Source organism: Chrysemys picta, chromosome 9, assembly GCF_011386835.1.
Source record: "Chrysemys picta bellii isolate R12L10 chromosome 9, ASM1138683v2, whole genome shotgun sequence".
NCBI classification, from domain to species: domain Eukaryota; kingdom Metazoa; phylum Chordata; order Testudines; family Emydidae; genus Chrysemys; species Chrysemys picta.
The window spans coordinates 49,069,011-49,087,592 of record NC_088799.1 but is presented as its reverse complement, the minus strand read 5'-3'; the positions used below and the strand labels follow the sequence as shown (position 1 = coordinate 49,087,592).

The window sequence follows — 18,582 nt, the reverse complement described above, 5'->3', positions numbered from 1 at the left end:
GCACCAAATGATGGAGGCACTAGAGCTTCAACAAAATAATTAAATTTAATGTGCAAAAAAACCCACCCACAAATATAGGGCTAGAAGGGATTTTGAGACATCATCTAGCTAGCCCATCCCCCTTGCACTGAGGCACGATCAAGTAAAACCTAGGTCATCCCTGATAGGTGTTTGTCTAAACTGTTCTTAAAAGCCTCCAGTGATGGCGATTCCACAGCCTCCCTAAGTAACCTGTTCCTGTACTTAACTATCCTTAGATATTAGAAAAAACATTCTAATTAACCTGAAACTCCCTTGTTACAAACTAAGCTGATTATTTCTTCTCCCACCCTGTGTGGACATGAGAGAACAAAAGATCACTATCCTCTTTGATAACCTCTTACATATTTGAAGATTGTGTCCCTCAGCCTTCTCTAGAAGAAATGTGCCTAGTTCTTTCATCTATCTCCTTATCTCATTCTGAGATTAGGAAATAGGTTTTTTGCTTAAAGTTTCCAAGTAAGGGAGCTGGCATGAAAAATTTTAGCCCAAATAGTTAGAGTTTGACAAAGTTATAAGCAACTGCAAACAGGATCTTAATGGAACATGTTAGGTAACATTTACTACATCCATCACTACCTATTGTAAGTGTATAAACTTTCAGCCCTCTCCCCTGAAAGCACCAAACACAACAGCTTACCCATAAAGTCAGAAGATTCAAATTCGGAGTTATTGAGGTAGTATTTCAGATACAAATGTCTCTCAGGTTATTGCTAGATAATTTTAGCTTCCATTAGTATTTTAATTTTGAAATACTGTTCTGAACTTTTGGGAGAGAAACACATGAGAGTTTATATTGAAAACAAATGCACTCGCCTTCGACGCATTAGCGTAACCACCTCAGTCATAATTTGTTTGCAATGTGAGTTCTCTCTTCTGTATATATCAGAATTAAAATTTAAAACCAGTATTAGACAATGCATATAATACATATTCATATTTTTAAAGACACCAACTGCCAAGATTTTCCACTGCAGAAACAGTAACACCAGAGAAATAAAAATCATGATCATCTTCTCTTACTGCTCTTTTTATCTTGGGAGTACTGCTTTTAACCACACTGCAGACAATTACTGCATTATCTATTCTGTACTAGGTGTTACCTTTAGCTGAAAAACAGCATTAAAGGCAATGCAAAGATCCTCTCCCTCCAAACCTAACTACAATTTAAAGAAATTCTCCCTCGGTTAACTAAGTATTACAGTTATTGTATGGAGGCAAAGCAGAATGTAAATAAAATTAGTTAATTATCAAAAGCTGAAGCAGAACAAACTGATTATACACAAACTTGAAATCTTTCTACAATACACTTAGTTGAAAAGGACTGAGCAAGAAGAAGAATACTAAACAGGTATTCTGCTCCATTAGAAGTTTAGCATACTGTAGTATGTAGCATAAAAGTGGTACTGATCATTTCAAATGCTGAATTTTAAAAGCTCTCACCATTGCCCCCAACACACCAAAAAAGGTAGCTAGTTACAGCAGTTAATAAAACCTGTGACCTTAATGCATTTTCATTATACTTTATCTTCATCCTCTGTGGCATAGATAGCCTGATTCCGTCTTTTAATTTTCTTCATGGCACTGTTTCCATTCTCATTTTTACCAATCCGCTTTAAAGCTCTTTCATTTAAGCTCTTCTCTTCAGTCTGCTCACTCACACCAGATTTCTCCAGGTCTTCATTGGTGGAGTCCATAGCATCATCAGAGGATATCATCATGGAATCTGGCATGATCCTGGTGTCAGAAAAACTTGCTGAAAAGTCAGGAGGGTGATCAGATGAAGGATCCACAGAACAGGTACTTTGATCTTCATCACCACCCTCTTCATCTAGCATTATTTCATCTGGGTTAATAGATAAAGACAGCCCAGAATTATCTGTATAATATTCACTGGGCTCCTCTGCTGACTCAGTACTGTCCATTTCCTCCTCCTCCTCATATTCTCCCCGAACTGAGCCCTCTTCTTTCACTTGCTGAATCCTGTCATTAATATCAGTGAGGCCAAACTGGGCACAAAACTCAGTGGTCTGTGGATTGATTATATGAACTGGTTCCATATTTTTCTGCGGTTTGTAGGGGTCATAACAAGCAGCTGTCACACTGAAGTTACAAGGAATTTTGAGGTTATGGCTCAGCTCTTCCAATATCTCTTTGAGAGCTCCTTCTGTTGCACTGTAATCCCACCTACAGGAATAAAAAACAATGTCAGATTCTGCTGAGCTCAGCTAGCCAAGACATCTCTCTTCCTGTTCTTGTTTGAAGAGGTTCTCTTTATAGACCTATCTTCTTTTTGATAAACTCAACAGATTGAGCTCTTTGACTATCACTGTAAGGCATTTTCTCCATCCCTCAAACTATTTTTGTGTCTCTTCTCTAATTCATCATCATCATCCTTTTAAGATTATGGAGTCCAGTAATGATCTCACAAATACCATATACAGAGGCAAAGTCTTCCTTTGATATGCATAAGAATTTAAGATTACCTAAAATATTTGGAACAATCATTCAAACTGATGTGAATATTGGAAATTTTACATTTGACTGAACTATTATCTACATTTTAGGCTAGAAATAGCCACATAAGGACTACAGATTCAGCTTCCCTGGAACCCTGCCGCCTTTTTAACTGCAAGCCCCAATTGATATGAGAATGCCATTATAGGAAGATAATTATTTCTAACTTGTTAACAATGAGGCACAATTGCTTTATACTGGAAAAGCCAGAATGCCCACCCAAATATTATGGCTGACTAAAATATAATTACTACTATGGATAGATTAATTTATGCTAAACTAACCCAAATAGATATTTTAAACAGGACTCCCGTTCTTCAGTTATTCTGAATGGAGGATTTATTCTTTAAAACAAAAGCTCAGCTTTCTTATGCAGGCATATGCAAAATGAACACAAATACTGATAGAATGGGTGAGGAATGGAAGTTTCCACTCAACATATGTATGCACACATGTAGTGCCAGTGAAATGTGGGCATATCAACGAACAGTGTTATCACAAAGCAGGGCACACTCATTAAGAATATGGTTCTTAACCCCTCACTCTAGCAAATGAAAAGAGATTAATCAAACCACAGCGGCAGTCATCCTAAAGCTCCTGCAAGCTGATCAAATCTTGGGCATGAATACCAGTCTCATGGGAGTTCAGGCAGCAATACTGTAGTGCAGGGGTGGCCAACCTGAGCCTGAGAAGGAGCCAGAATTTACCAATGTACATTGCCAAAGAGCCACAGTAATATGTCAGCAGCCCGCCCCCACCCCCCCATCAGCTTTCCCCCCCACCACTCCCAGCGCCTCCCACCTGATCAGTGCCTTCCCCTCCCTCACCTCTCCTGCTGATTAGCTGTTTTGTGGCGTGTAGGAGGCGGGGAGGGGGGGGGAGCGAGGGCATGGCAGGCTCAGGGGAAGGGGTGGAGTGGGGGGCAGGGCTTGTGGCAGAGCCAGGGGTTGCGCAGTGAGCACCCCCTGGCCCACTGGAAAGTTGGCGCCTATAGCTCCAGCTCCTGAGTCGGTGCCTATACAAGGAGCCGCATTAACTTCTGAAGAGCCGCATGTGGCTCCGGAGCCACAGGTTGGCCACCCCGCTGTAGTGTAGTACCGTACCCCTGGTACTGGGAATGGTCTTGTGACCTCCTATTAGAATCTCTAGGAAGGATTTCACCGAATCACAGAAATGTAGGGCTGGAAGGTGTGACATTCTATACTTTGGGGGAGCATCGTATAACTCCCCTATCCCTCCTTTATATACAATTGTGATCTTGCATATAAAGCAGGCCACGTGAGGTATCAGAGGAAAGGTTATGATCTGCTGAAAGTCATTTTTCTATCTAAATGTGTATATCATTAATGTATATGAAGTTATAAGAATGTGTTGTATGGTTGTCACTAAAATATGATGTGGGTTTGGGAAGCACCCAGATACTAGCTCTCCAGAGACAATGACAAGGGAGGTAACCAACGCCTGGTGGGTGGGTACTAAACAGACATCACCTGCCATTGTCCAGCAGAGGAGTTACAATTCAATGACACACTTGCACAAGGCCATGCGAGGGGAATTTCTCAACCTTGCCTGAAGACTCAGCAATGCCCACTAAACATGCCTGGACTTGTGTTCTCCAAGCACATGGACTGAGGGTATAAAACAGAACACAGTAGACACATGCTGGGCCTTTTCTCCTTCCACCACCTATGCTGCAAACAACAAAGACACCCAGAAGACCGAAGATGCCAACAGAAGGGACTGGCCCTGTAGATTTAGGACTGCAATATCCAGTGGGGTGAGAAAAACTGCTTAATCTAGATGTTGCCCAGTCTAATAGCACAGAGTCTAAACTCTCAACCCTTATATTTTATTTTGGTAACTAACTGACTTTTTGCCTATCACTTAAAATCTATCTTTTGTAGTCAATAAATTTGTTTAACTGTTTCTCGTTACCAGTGAGTTTGCCTGAAGTGTTTGGCAAGGGTGTTTGCTCAGGTTTACAAAGGCTGGTGTATATCCACTTTCCATTGATGAAGTGGTGAACCAATTAATAAATTTGCACTGCTTGAGCAGTGCAAGACAGTGTATTCCTGAGGTACAAGGCTGGGAGGATTTGGCTAGTGCCTTTCTCTGTGTGATTCATGAGTGGCTCTGGGAGCATTCATGCAATCTAGCTGGGTGTGGGGCTCCACATGCTGTAGTGCTGAGTGATAACACCTGGAGAGGCTTGCTGCTTGTCACTAGCAAGGCATTGTGAGTGAAAGCCCAGGCTGGAGAGAATTAAGGGGGCACAGCAGTCCCACAGTCCCAGGCTGCACCCCAGGGATCCCATCACAGAAGGGACCTTGAGAGATCATCTAATCCAGCCACCCATACTGAGATAGGATCAAATATACCCAGACCCTCCCTGACAGGTGTTTGTCCCACCTGTTCTTAAAAACCTCCAAGGATGGGGATTCCACAACATCCCTATTCAGAGCTTAACTATCCTTATAAAGTTTTTCCCCCCCAATATCTAACCTAGATCTCTCTTGATCCAGCATTAGCCAATTACTTCTTCTATCTTCAGCAAACATGGAGAACAATTGCTCACCATGCTCTTTTAACACCATGACATTTAACACATATGACAACTTACCAGGTTCCCCTATCAGTGTTCTTTCAAGACTAAACATGTCCAGATTTAAAAAACAAACAAAAAAAAACCTTTCTTTAGGTCATATTGTCTAAAACTTTTATAATTTTTGTTTCTCTCCTCTGGACTCTCTCCAATTTGTCCACATTTTTCCTAAATTGTGACGCCCAAAGCTGGACACAGTACTCCAGCTGAGGGCTCAGCAGTGCAGAGTAGAGCAGAACAATTACTTCACATGTCTTACATATGACACTCCTGTTACTATATCCCAAAGTGACCTTTGCCTTTTTTGCACCTGCATCACATTATTGACTTACTCAATTTGTGATCCTGCAACTTCTATTTTTGAGTCCAGTTTCTAGTAGTAGCATGCTGTGTAAGAAGAGTAGAAAATTTGCAAGCTAATGTATGACATTTGCAAGGTAAAGGTCATGCTTGGGTCTCTGCCAGAATGTAGGCCCAACAAATCAGTCTTCCAACAGAAGAATCACCCTTGCCTCATTTGACCCCAAAATTCCTAAAGGAGGGAAGGCTACGCACCTGGATGTCCACAGTACAATAAGATCTATTGTTTAGGAAGTCTCAGACATTTGATCCTTCACCAAGGCTTAAAGATAAAGTGGCCTCCAAAGCTATAGTCTGTAGCTGGATTAGGATACTGATCAGAGACTTACTATTGCAGCGGAAAGTTAACTTTTACTCTCACTCTACAGTGGGGGGGCGGGGAGAGGGAGAGGAAGGGACACGCATGTGTGGCAGGCAGGGCAGTAAAATTCTGTTTAATGGATATTTGCAAGGCTGGCTTCTGGTTGCACTTTTGCCAAAGTTTATGGAATAGGTTCACGGTTTGCAGGCTCTGGAGAAGGGTGGTGAAGGCAGTAGTCAAATGATAATCCCTCCCATACTAAATAACTGCTTTCGGTGGTCTCAACATCTGGACTTAGTAAAGAAAGTTTCATCTTTTTAACATTTTTCATTCTAAGGCTCCCTGAAGATCTGGATGCATATCGCACCAGCAAATCAGTTGAAGCTTTTTGCAGTATGTTCAAATTGCTACTGCTAAATGTATCAGTTAATGGCTGTTGAATACTGTCAGTTGACGGTCTTTGCTTGGTACTGCTTTAATTGTATTCAACTGAAAACTAGTGCTTTCTGTGATATGAAATCCAAAGCCTTAATATACTGGCTCAATCTGCACCTTGGGGGGAATTATAACCCAAACATCTGAACTGGTGAAGAAAGAGGAAGCTATTACAAGCAAGCAAAATTTCTCCATATCAAATTTACATGGTGCTTTACAAACTGATTAAAAACTTTCCAACTACAGGAAGCTTACAATCTAAAACAAGACACAAACAAAGATATTTAAACAGATCAAGAAAGGAAGGACTAAGACTTCCAGTAAGAGGGTAAGAAATGGTTGAAGAGGTGGGCTTTAAAGAGGTGTCTGAAAGAGTGGAGAAAGAGGGCTAAATATATAAAAGATGTCATCTGTTTTCATGAAATGAGACCATACTTGCATATATAGTACACCCTTGCTATAATGAACCCCTGGGGATCCAAGATATTTGTTAGGTCCTTATATCAGGAGAAGGGAATAGCTCCTCCAGCCCCAGGGGAGCACATTCGGCCCTCCGCCTTTGTGGCCCCCGGGCCAGGATAAGGATTCAGGGACCATGTTCACTATAGCCCAGTGGTTCTCAAACTTTAGTAACCCAGGAACCCCCATTTTGATTTAAGATTTTGCCACAGACCCAAAGCCCCCCACTCAGCCCCAAGCCCCATTCCACCCCTTCCCCCAAGGCCCTGCCCCACCCCTTTTCACTCCCTCCCCGAGAGTGCCCCATCCCTGCTCTCCCCCCCCTCCCCCCCAGCACCTCCTGCACCTCAGGGAACAGCTGTTCCCCAGCATGCAGAAGGCACTGGGAGGGAAGGGAAGGAGTCAATCAGCAGGACCCACAGACCCCCCAGAGTTCCCTCATGAACCCTCAAGGGTCCACAGACCCCAGTTTGAGAAACACTGCTATAGCCCAAGGTTTGCTATTGTGAAGCATGTTATAGTGAGGTTCTACTGTACAAAGTTGCCTGATTGCAGAAGTTCCTCAATCACTCAAATCTTCCTGAAAGGAGTTGTCTGTCTATTAGAACAGCAGAAAACACACTTCAGCAACACCTTCCCCAGAGGTAATATGAAATATTTCCTACAGTTGAGCAGTTCTGATGGATATGATTCTGATTTACTCATCTACTGTAACATATAGGCACAAGCAATGTTCCCTCTAATTTTTGACAGGCCGTGCGCGCAAAAAATTTCTTCTGTGCAAATTGTTGTGCTTCTGGGCAAATTTTTGTGTGCGCGGTGTTTAGGATCTGTGCGCGCACACAGCTTAGAGGGAACAGTGGGCACAAGGGGCTAAAGCTCTGGATGAAACTTGCTCTTGGGAATCAAGTCAGCACAAGGCATGTGTCATTTAAAATCTAAGTAGGGTTTAGATATTGGCATAGAAAGTACGCTTATTAAGTTTGCGGATGATACCAAACTGGGAGGGATTGCAACTACTTTGGAGGACAGGGTCATAATTCAAAATGATCTGGACAAATTGGAGAAATGGTCTGAGTTAAACAGGATGAAGTTTAACAAAGACAAATGCAAAGTGCTCCACTTAGGAAGGAAAAATCAATTTCACACATACAGAATGGGAAAAGACTGTCTAGGAAGGAGTACGGCAGAAAGGGATCTAGGGGTTATAGTGGACCACAAGCTAAATATGAGTCAACAGTGTGATGCTGTTGCAAAAAAAGCAAACATGATTCTGGGATGCATTAACAGGTGTGTTGTGAGCAAGACACGAGAAGTCATTCTTCCGCTCTACTCTGCTCTGGTTAGGCCTCAGCTGGAGTATTGTGTCCAGTTCTGGGCGCCGCATTTTAAAAAAGATGTGGAGAAATTGGAAAGGGTCCAAAGAAGAGCAACAAGAATGATTAAAGGTCTTGAGAGCATGACCTATGAAGGAAGGCTGAAAGAACTGGGTTTGTTTAGTTTGGAGAAGAGAAGACTGAGAGGGGACATGATAGCAGTTTACAGGTATCTAAAAGGGTGTCATGAGGAGGAGGGAGAGAACTTGTTCACCTTAGCCTCTAAGGATAGAACCAGAAACAATGGGTTTAAACTGCAGCAAGGGAGGTCTAGGTTGGACATTAGGAAAAAGTTCCTAACTGTCAGGGTGGTTAAACACTGGAATAAATTGCCTAGGGAGGTTGTGGAATCTCCGTCTCTGGAGATATTTAAGAGTAGGTTAGATAAATGTCTATCAGGGATGGTCTAGATAGTATTTGGTCCTGCCATGCGGGCAGGGGACTGGACTCGATGACCTCTCGAGGTCCCTTCCAGTCCTATAATCTATGATTCTATGATTCTATGATTAGATGGGATAGCTTTGTGCTCTGGGCCCCTCGGTATAGGGATGAACTTAACCCAGAGTGCGTTAGCCATCTTCTCTTTTATAGTAATTTAAGAGGGTCTTCCACGGGTTGCAAACATGGTTTAGTCCTTGAAGACTGTCTCTGCACAAACTATATTCATTAGGCAATACACGTCTTAACTTTATAAAGCAATTTAATGTATCTTATTAAATTTGTATTCATATCAAAATGTTGTGTAGACAAAATTGAACGCATAATGATAACATTTAGAATGGATATGATTCTGCAACATTACGGTCTCTTTTCAGTTGCTTAAAACTGATCCAACTTCTACCTTTTGGGGCTGAAATTATCCATGCTTGGTCTTTGTCCAAGACCAGATTTTTTCTGAAAGCTTGAGTACAAGTAGACTGGCTTTGTTTGAGTACAAGGTATGCTATTTTTCATTTGTAGGCTACTCTAAAATTGGCTCAGTGGGGAGGTAGTATAAACCTGAAATGTGCCAGATACATAATTCTTCAGTTACATATATGCCAGCATCCACTGTCAAAGCTTCCCAGGCTGGCAAGTCTAGAATAAATCCAGCTGAGAGAATGTCAAGAAAACACTTTGCTCTCAGTGAGTCTTAGACATCTTGCAGGATTACTGAACATCTGATGTAATCAACTCCACTTTCCAAGTACATTTGCTCTTTAGGATCAAGGTCTCTTATTTAATCACCAACCTATGCCTCTACAAGTACACAGACCTCAGACACAGCCAGTTATCCAGGTACTACAGAATATATGCCCTTTCTTAGGGCCCCAAGGGAGGTAAGGCTTGGCAGTGGAAGTGCTGGTCCAGGATAATAAATTGCAAAAACTTCTGTTGAGACTGCAGAATTGGCACATGTAGGGATGTACCCAGAATAACCAGGAAGCATAAGAATCCACCCAAGTTAATTTCTTGAGGAACTGACTTTAAAGTGGCTCCATTCTGATACTTTGAATCCTAAGAAAAGTTGAAATTTTTCCAGTGCAGAACTGGGTACAGACTCCTTGTTCTGGAGACAGTGAAATAGACTCAGATCCCCATGTTGTTCTCATCTCCAGAACCCAGGAGATGGCTGTCTATTCAGAAAGTGGCTTAGGGTCTCAAGCACCATTTGGCCAACAAGTCTATTGCATTGTGTTAAGTTGCTCAAGGTTTCACACCAGCCTTTATTCTATGTGATTGCTACCATTTCCAGGACCCCGTGGTTGGACCTTGTTTGGGCCCAGGTCTGGAGGAAGTTCTTCAGCCTTCCCCTATTGCTAGGACTCTGCACCCAGAGCCTTGTACCCAAGGGCTGAGTCCCCAGTGGAGTGGAGTTCTTTATGGGGTTTCCCTACTTTGTCAGGGCTCGCTGAGTACAGACCCTTACCACTCACCTCTACACAGAAGGAGCTGGCAATGTTAGGCTGAGTTGGAGCCTGAACCCTGCCTGGGGCTCAGGCGCTTTGACTTGTTCAGAAGGGCTAACATCAACATTTGCTAAAGGAAGAGTCCCCTATTGTACATGAAGTTGAGGGCCACAGTCTGACCCTATAGCACATGTGCTGCAAAGAACAGCTGCACACTAAGTGTCACAGGGCTTCCTTTAAGCCTCCAGCATCTTGCTGCTTTCCTCTAGCAGCAGCCTACCAGGAACAACATTCTTCAGCTGCTAGAGAGAGCAAATAACTGAAGGCTGAGTGATGGTCAGACCCTCATAGGCAAGGATCGAGGGATTATCCAAAGTTTTAGCGTTGTCTCCATCTGCTGATTGGGGGACTATAGCCCAAACATCTGGACTAATATGGAAGACCAAAGAGAAACTGATTTTTCAATCAAAGAATTTCACTGAAACAAGTCAGCATAATCAGGAACAGAAAAGTCACAACTACTGGAGAAAAAAACTGAACTTGTACTTTAAATAACAATTGGCTGGATTTTCTGTTGTGATGATACAGCCAGACCAATGTACATAGATGGGCTGCCCCATTTTTTCAGTTTCGTGTAAGACTGTTTCCAGTCTAGCAGCAGCAAAGGTGGGGACTCAGCTCTACACATTTCTTCAAAGCAGCATGACTTTCAAAGTCTGAGACCATTTAAATGCTTAGGTGGACAAACAGCATTTTATTCTCTAAAGCTGGTTAGCTCTTTGCCACCAGGACTAATGAAAGCTCACATTTTTACAATTTTTGCAGCCACTGAAAACAACAGTGAACATCAGCCAGCCAGGCTATGGCTCTGAACAAGTAGTTTCTCTAGAAACTCTGCAACATTAACAACCTCCCTCAGAACACTACCTTTGCAATCATGGATGTCACCTCCCTATATACACCAACATCCCTCACAATGACAGAATTGCTGCCTGTCTGAAATACCTACAAGACAATGGCCAACACTCAGATATTCACTCCAAACATCACCATATTCATCTATTTCATCCTCACCCACAACTTTACATTCAACAACACATAACTTTGTCCAAACCAGGGGACCAATCATGGGTATTAGGATAGCTCCCCAATATGCCATACGGCCCAATGGATCTAGAACCCAGGCCAGTAGAGCTGCCAAGTAGCTGGCATCTCCATGTGCCAAACAACAGCAACTGTAACCAGCTTGCACTCTACTGTCCACAAACCGCTGTGGACACAGACCATGGGAAGGCCAACTCCTGGCTCCTGATTGGCTCCCTGTCCTATAAAAACCTAAGGGGTATTCCAGGAAGTGTCCAGGCAACAGTGTCGATCTCCTGTAGCTGCCGTGATCATTCCTGCTCCTGAACTCCAGGCTTCATCTTTGGCTTGATTTGGACTTCGCCTCCTGACTTAGAACCTGAATCCTGACACAGACTCTGACCCTTGGTATTGACCCTGGCCTGGAACCTGACTATGAACTCTTCTATGACCCCCAACCTCAGGTTTCCCTCTTCTCTGACCTATGGTCCCAACTACCCTTGTTGGGATTTTGACAGTTTGTCTGGACCACTCTCCCCCATGGTGGAGGCCTACCTTGGGGGAACATGAAGGTAGTGGGCCACTTCCTGCCCGGCTTGCCCTAGAGGGTATTTGAGATGGCAGAATGGGTTGACCACTCCCAGGAAAACCACCCCAGGCTTCGAGCCCAAGCATCACAGCTCACAACAGAGAACCAAGCTCTGCACAGGCAATCCACCCAGCTCCATAATGAAAATGTGGCTCTGTGGGCCCATCTGGCATAGCATGCCACAGATAACCTGATGCTACAAGAGATGGGGGCCTGGCTGCAGGACGAGAATGCTACACTATGGGTCTGCACTGCAGCGGTGCACCCCAGGCCCCCAATTGAAAGATATTACCTCACCCATGCTATCTCTAATATCCCAAATCTCTCTTTTCAAAAGTATATGCATATTTTCAACACAAAGAAAGTTTAAACCCAATACTCATTTTACTTACTTTGCATGGAGGCCATTGTTTTCAGGCATGTTCCATGCGCTTGAAGTCACATTAATAAGATTGTTAGTAGCCTTGAGAACAGCAAGCCATTCAATGTCATATTCCAGAGACTCAGATGCGTTGGGGTCATGGTCTATATCTATTACCTTAGAAAAACAATATTGACAAATGAGGCATTTAATTCAACCTGACAAGAAGACATTGTTCTATCTTTAAGCATTATCTTCAGGCAATCAGTTCTTAATTAAAAGCTCAGTATACCTGCCCATTGAATAAGGCAGGGGTTCTGTGAATAAAGTAGTATGTGATCATGTAATTAGAGACTATCATAACACATATGCACAAGGAGGCTGAATTAAGGCTGCACAGGCAACATGAATTCTAGCATTTCCTAGCTTTTGAGTGCTTGACTTTATTTTTAAAGTTAAAAGTTGAAAACAGTTTGTGGGCAATATATTCAAGAATCTGCCCAGGTGGGTGCATCTGAAATACAGACTAACAAGCAGAAGTTACTTTCTAGTCCATTCGTTTCCACCAATCCCAAACTGGTTTGTTTAACGCTTCCCTCAGAAAAAGGAAGGCAGCGGGGAAGGAACAGCTGCATCTCCCAAGAACTGCATTTATAGAACTATCCAACCTATAATGTTTGGTGAAATATGATCAGAGCTGCTTTTCTCTTTCAGCCCAAGAAGAGGATTCATAGGGTAAGGAACATCCCGTTTTATAGGATTCTGAAAGAGATCCTGGGTCTTTTGAAGATAGCCTTGAAAACACAGAACTGATCACTGGTGTTGTATTAGTCACTGATTTTTCTCTATACTAGTACTAGTCATTAATAGTCTTCCTTACAGTTACCTGTAGGATTGACCTTAGGCAGTGATCTTGATATTTGGTTATAAAGCAGTGACACCCTAATTGACATTGATGGCAATAAGACCACCATAAGTTTCCTCCTAGTACGTGCCCTAATTTGAGTCAGCTACTGTACTGAGCAGTCTGTGTGGCTTCTTGCCACAAAAGGTAAAGCTCACTAGCTGGAGAGACAGAATGATCTAGTGGACTAACAACCAGGAACCCCAGTGTTCTACCTCCCATCTCTGAACCAGACTGTGTCTCTGGTTTTAGTCAAATCCAAAACTCCAGACTACAAAAAGGCACTCTTGTAGACCGCTGAAAACCCACGTGGCCCTGTTTGTAGGAAGCCAAGTCTTGAAGAATGAATCTATTACTTCTAATGCAGAGTGTCTCGTGATGCATCTGCCAGGGAACACTTTCTTCAGTACCAACTTAATTCTCCAGTTCCTGACATACCTCAATCATTAGCCCGGTTCTTGCTGCTATTACCGCAGTAAAACAAGCTGATGTGACAGCATTTGCATAGCAACTGCTGAAGCTTCTGCCAAAGATGGAATAACTGTATCCTCTTGCTTAAAGAATCTCACCCCACTGAAGGAAGGGGACATGGTCATGAACCCAGTGGCAGATTCGGGGCTGTGGGTGCAGCAGGCCTGGGTCAAGTAAGCCACTTTCCACCTCCCCTAGAAACAAGCATGGGATTCAGCCCCCACTGCAAGTTCAGGAAGTGGCTGAGATCCACCACTTTCAGACATTTGGCAGCTTGAGTCGGTTTTTTGTTTGTGTGTCTTTCCCAGAATGGGGCTAAGTTTCCCAATGGGGCAAGATGAGATGGAGGAGGATACTCTGGCTGAGCAGGGACTGAGGAAGTTTGACTGGCAGTGGTACACAGAAGAGGGGGTTCTTATGTGAAGGAGAAACTGGGAAGAAATTGTACTGTACTTCTGGCAAGCTTAATTTTGTTGATTGTCTATCAGTGTGTCTTGTATTTGGGGGCAGGGACCATTTTCTTTTCCATGTATACAGTGCCCAGCGCAATGAAATCCCAATGCCAGGTAGGGCCTTTAGGCCCTAGAGCAATACAAATTCTAAAAAGTCCACTACAAATAGTAGGAAAAAGTCCTCTTTTGGGTACTGTAAGATATTGAATTCAATAAGCTGTCTGGATTGGATTGTCTTTTAGGATTTCTCTGGAATTTCATACCAAATAATTGTCCTTAAGGGGTTGTGCATTGGATCACCAACTACTTTTCCAACCTACCCTGGTCAGATTCTCATCCCACAATCACCTGATCACAGTATCATGAAATAAGGAAGGAAAAAAAAGCCTGTTTAGGGGCTCTCCTTCACCAGGACAGACTCAGGAAGTTCACTTTCCTCAAATGAGGGATCTTGTCTTTTTGTGTTTTTATTTCCCTTAGGCTTATGTTTCAGGCATTTTACAGGGGCCTTCAGTTACTTAGCTACTGCCTCCAAAGACAGAAGAATACATGTGGCTAGACAGTGGCACCAGGACACAACCCATAGTGAGGTGTGGTCCATTGTTGCACCTTCCCAGGAAAGAGGTATTCAGTCACAATACATCACAATTCCCTCCACAACCCCCACTTGCTTCAAGAAGAGGGGTGGGAGAGAAAAGTAATTTAATTCTGATCTATTCCAGCAGCAAGTTACCACTACACACACTCCACTGGTCAGCACGTTGGGGGGCAGAGCGAAAAGCTCCACATATTCCCCCACCCTCATGCTTTATAGTAGTAATAAGCAAATACACAGTGCCCCTCATTCCTGTATCCTGCTACAAAGTCCTGGCAGTTTGTACAGGGGCATATGGAGGGATTCTTATGACCCCCTATTCCTCTGTGCAGACCAAGAATGGATCCTCTTAATTTTCCACTACCCCATTAAGTCCTCATCCCGTACATGAGCAGCAACTGTGAGAGTTAATTCTCTGGGGATGGAAGAATCATTCTTCAGCTTCCTGCTGAACTGTGCACTCCCTAGCCCAGATGTATAAAGTACTAAATGGTAGTAGATGACCACTTACGGTGGTCTTACCTGCAGGAAGTCTCTGTGTGGCAGACATTTATCCAGAGCCAAAAATTTTGTTGCTTTTGGCAGCTGTCCTTCAATGTTTGCCTAGGAAACAGGAATGAAACCATTACTGGCAATGCTGAAGATTCCCTGAAATATGACCTTTCTAATAACCAAATTGTGCATGGAGATTCCAGGGCAGAATTTAAACATTTTCTATTAAACAGAATATTCTAAAGGTCCTAGAGATAAAAAGGGAGGACTGTGGTACAAAGAGGGAGAGCTTGAGCTGAAGTCAGAGGAAACTGAAGTAGATGACAGCAACAACACGGGGGGGGGGGGGGGGGGGGGAGGGGAGAGACACAAGTCGCCTTCAGCTGAACCAATCAGGTTTAATCAAGCACACACACCTTGTCTACGCTACGGACTAAATTGCCCACTGCATCTATCGCAGCAGCAGGCATCGGTTTAACAGGTCTAGTGAAGAAGAAATAAGTCGACGGGAGAGCGTTCTCCTGTCTACTTAATTAATCCACTTTAATGAGACACAGAAGCTATGTCAACAGGAGAGCATCTAGGTATGTAAATTACATCGACTTAGTTACGTAACTTACGTAGCATAACTTAGATTGACTTACATTGCTAGTGTAGACTAGGCCACAGACTCAGAACCTCAGAAGGGGCTATTCTCATAAGGGAGAGAAAGAGATTTGCCAAGACAGGAAGCTCTAAAGACACAAGAGCTGTCAACTGTGAGTTTTATACTGTTTGGAGTTTACCAACTGTTAAGGAGCACAAAGAGAATGTTGCCAATGGACTTTCCTAGTTTGCATTACTCTGGTTGACAAGAAACTAGTAAATAAACCAACAGGTTTAAACCTTGCAGGTTTTCTGGCTTTGTCAGGGTTACTCATGAACTCTCTCCCTGTCTGCTCGGACCCTTGCCATATCTCAGGCACTCAAAAGAATACCTGGTTATTTGAGATGAGTATCTTCCTTGAATTGCTCTCTGCCCTCCTCTTTCACTATATTTACAGGCTCTCGCCTAAACAAAGTGAAAAATCCAGCTGTCTATTTTTAAAGTTAAATATAATTTTCTAGTTCAGCAACATCAGCTACTCAACTAGTTTAGTGACCAACAAGGCAGAGTAATTTATAGTTTAAAGCCAATCTTTTTAAAAGAAAAAGTAATAGTTCTACAAATAGCTTCAAAAGTATTTTATGTCTTATAAACAGAATAAGTTATAACATTCTCTGTCTTCATGAGTTAAGACTCTTTAGATTATGTTAAGCCTTTGATTATTAGGGTGAATTAATAGTTACTTAATATAGGTAGGAGTACTTTCCATAAGCTATATGAAAATACATTTATAAAAAAAAGCAAATAAGTTTTTACAAAGAGAAAAATGCTTGTGTGGATCTGGCTACTGGCATTAGAAACCTGAGATATACACATGACATGCTTTTGTTTATTTGTTACCTGGTGTTGCATTAAAGCTGCAAATTTTACATGAAGATGTGCTGAGAACCAATACGTGGGTTGAAAGTGCTGCAGAAGCTCTGAAGCAGCAGGGCTTCCCAATGTATTGTTTTCCACTTCTTGGCGGAAAAAAGACTTCATTTTAAGAAGCTGTTTCTTGTTTCCATAGTGATATATACTTCTTGGCCAATCATGTGACATAAATATATCCATAGGATGCTTTAGCTATAAAGCAAAAAAATAAACATAGGAAAAGAACTGCACTTGAATGAATACCAATGAAAGGAGAGCATACTTGATTCTTTTTGTCTGACCAGAGTGGATTTTGACTGACCGTCTTACTTTCTAAACACTGACGTTATACCACTGGATGCAATCTTTCAGACTGCCATTGAGTTTGATCTTGCATTCTCTAAACTCTATGGTTTGTGCGCCACTTTCTTGCTTTCCTTGGGATAGGTAAGCCAGCCTTTAGTGCAAAGTATCATTTTGATATCTCCCCTCAGAGGCAAATGTCAAGCAGTTATAAGGCCGTAAGAATTTCTAAAATTATAGCCATATAATAAGTGCTATATACAAAGCAAATTCACACAATAGAAAATGTTGGAAGAAAGTATCACTATGCTTGAATTATAGTTATTACAAACATAAGTTAATGTATGCCAATAGAATACAACTATCTTCTCTGAGCTGGCAAGCTACTTAAGCATGGGTGAGATTCCCTGTGTTACTCTCAATCCCCATCTATGCAATTTTCTTGAAGTATTTTAGCTATCCCCTGCCTACTGGGACTTCAATAGCTCTTTTAAAACTGCATAATAATTTTTCCATCTCCAAGCCTGTGATTTTTCTAGCACCATGCTCAGAGATTTTCATAGTGCAGCAGTGAAACTGAAGGAGGTCAGTTTCATTCTTTTGCAACTTGGGAAAGTTCTGAGCTGCAGCAGAAGCAGTCACTCATTCATTCTGGCTACATATATGCTACAGAGCCTACGTTGGCACAACTACGTTGGTATAGTCCCCTAGTGCTGAAAGAAGGAGTTCTGTCAGTATAGTAACATGACCTCCTAGTTAATGTCCTATGCTGACAGAAGCCCTCTTCTGTCTGCATAACTGTCTACACTGGGGCTTTTGTCAGCATAGCTATATAGCTAAGGTTGTGGGTTTTTTTTTTTGTTTTTTTTTTAATACCTCTGATCAACATAGCCATGCTGGTATAAGTTTTAAATGTAGACCAGACCTCCAAGTGGCTATAGGAGGATTAGGCTAGGAGGCCAAGTATCAGAGGGGTAGCTGTGTTAGTCTGTATCCACAAAAACAATGAGGAATCCGGTGGCACATCATTTATTTGGGCATAAACTTTCGTAGGTAAAAACAAAAACACTCACTTCTTCATATGCATGGAGTGAAGTGCCCAAATAAATCTGTTAGTCTTTAAGGTGCCACCGGATTCCTAGGTTAGGAGGGACCATCCTTCCCCATCAGAGCCACCAGCAGTCTCTGAATGGGAACAGAGGAAAAGTATTCCTTTTACCTTCCAGGAGTCAGAGATGGGTCTTTTGGGGAGTGATGGGGACCTCCCTCAGTGCTGGAAAAATCACAAAATGCAAAGTTATAGTGACACTTCCCACACCACCTTAACGGTCTCTGAAGGGATGGCAGTTGGAATTGAGAACGACAGTACCTTACCTTCCCTAACCAAGAATGCCGTTCTCTGTACCCAGCACAACTCCAATGCAACACTCCTATTCACACAGTCCAACAAACTCATTGTGCTCCATGCAGCATGACTATTCTGGGGAGTATTCGCTGCTGGTTTGCAGAGATCCCACTTCACAAGGCTGAGGGAGGGACAGTACTGCAATCTTATTCAGTCACTCCTTAGGGTAGGGATCAAAGGAAGCAGAGTTAAAGTTACATGGGAAGTGTCACCTTAACTCTGCATTTCCTTCAGGGAAGCTGACTGCTCCCTATACTCTATGGACAGGAAACTGAAACCTTGTCTTAGTCAGGAAGAAACTTCCAGGGTTTGCAGGGGAGAGAAGCTACAAGCTCCAGCGCTGAGAGCTCACTAGCATCTGCTGAAGCGCTGTAGCTTTAACAGAGGCTCCTCCCATTTGAGGAGCCATGGCAGCCTGGAAGAGCAGATATGGCACTTGAGAGGTCGCCCT

General features: G+C 42.7%; 1 protein-coding gene across 2 annotated transcripts in view; it reads right to left on the bottom strand.

Moving 5' to 3' along the window:
• Positions 1 to 26: 26 nt before the first annotated feature.
• DBR1 (debranching RNA lariats 1) overlaps positions 27 to 18,582 on the bottom strand; it is a 31,022-nt gene continuing 12,466 nt past the window's right edge. For both annotated transcript variants that reach the window (XM_042853469.2, XM_024110589.3), the window contains exons 5-8: positions 16,412 to 16,636; positions 14,956 to 15,036; positions 12,043 to 12,188; positions 27 to 2,226 (exon numbers count right to left, since the gene is read on the bottom strand). In XM_042853469.2, the coding sequence (XP_042709403.2) occupies positions 1,557 to 2,226; positions 12,043 to 12,188; positions 14,956 to 15,036; positions 16,412 to 16,636 (1,122 nt within the window). In that variant the 3' untranslated portion in view covers positions 27 to 1,556. The remainder of the gene's footprint in view (positions 2,227 to 12,042; positions 12,189 to 14,955; positions 15,037 to 16,411; positions 16,637 to 18,582) is intronic.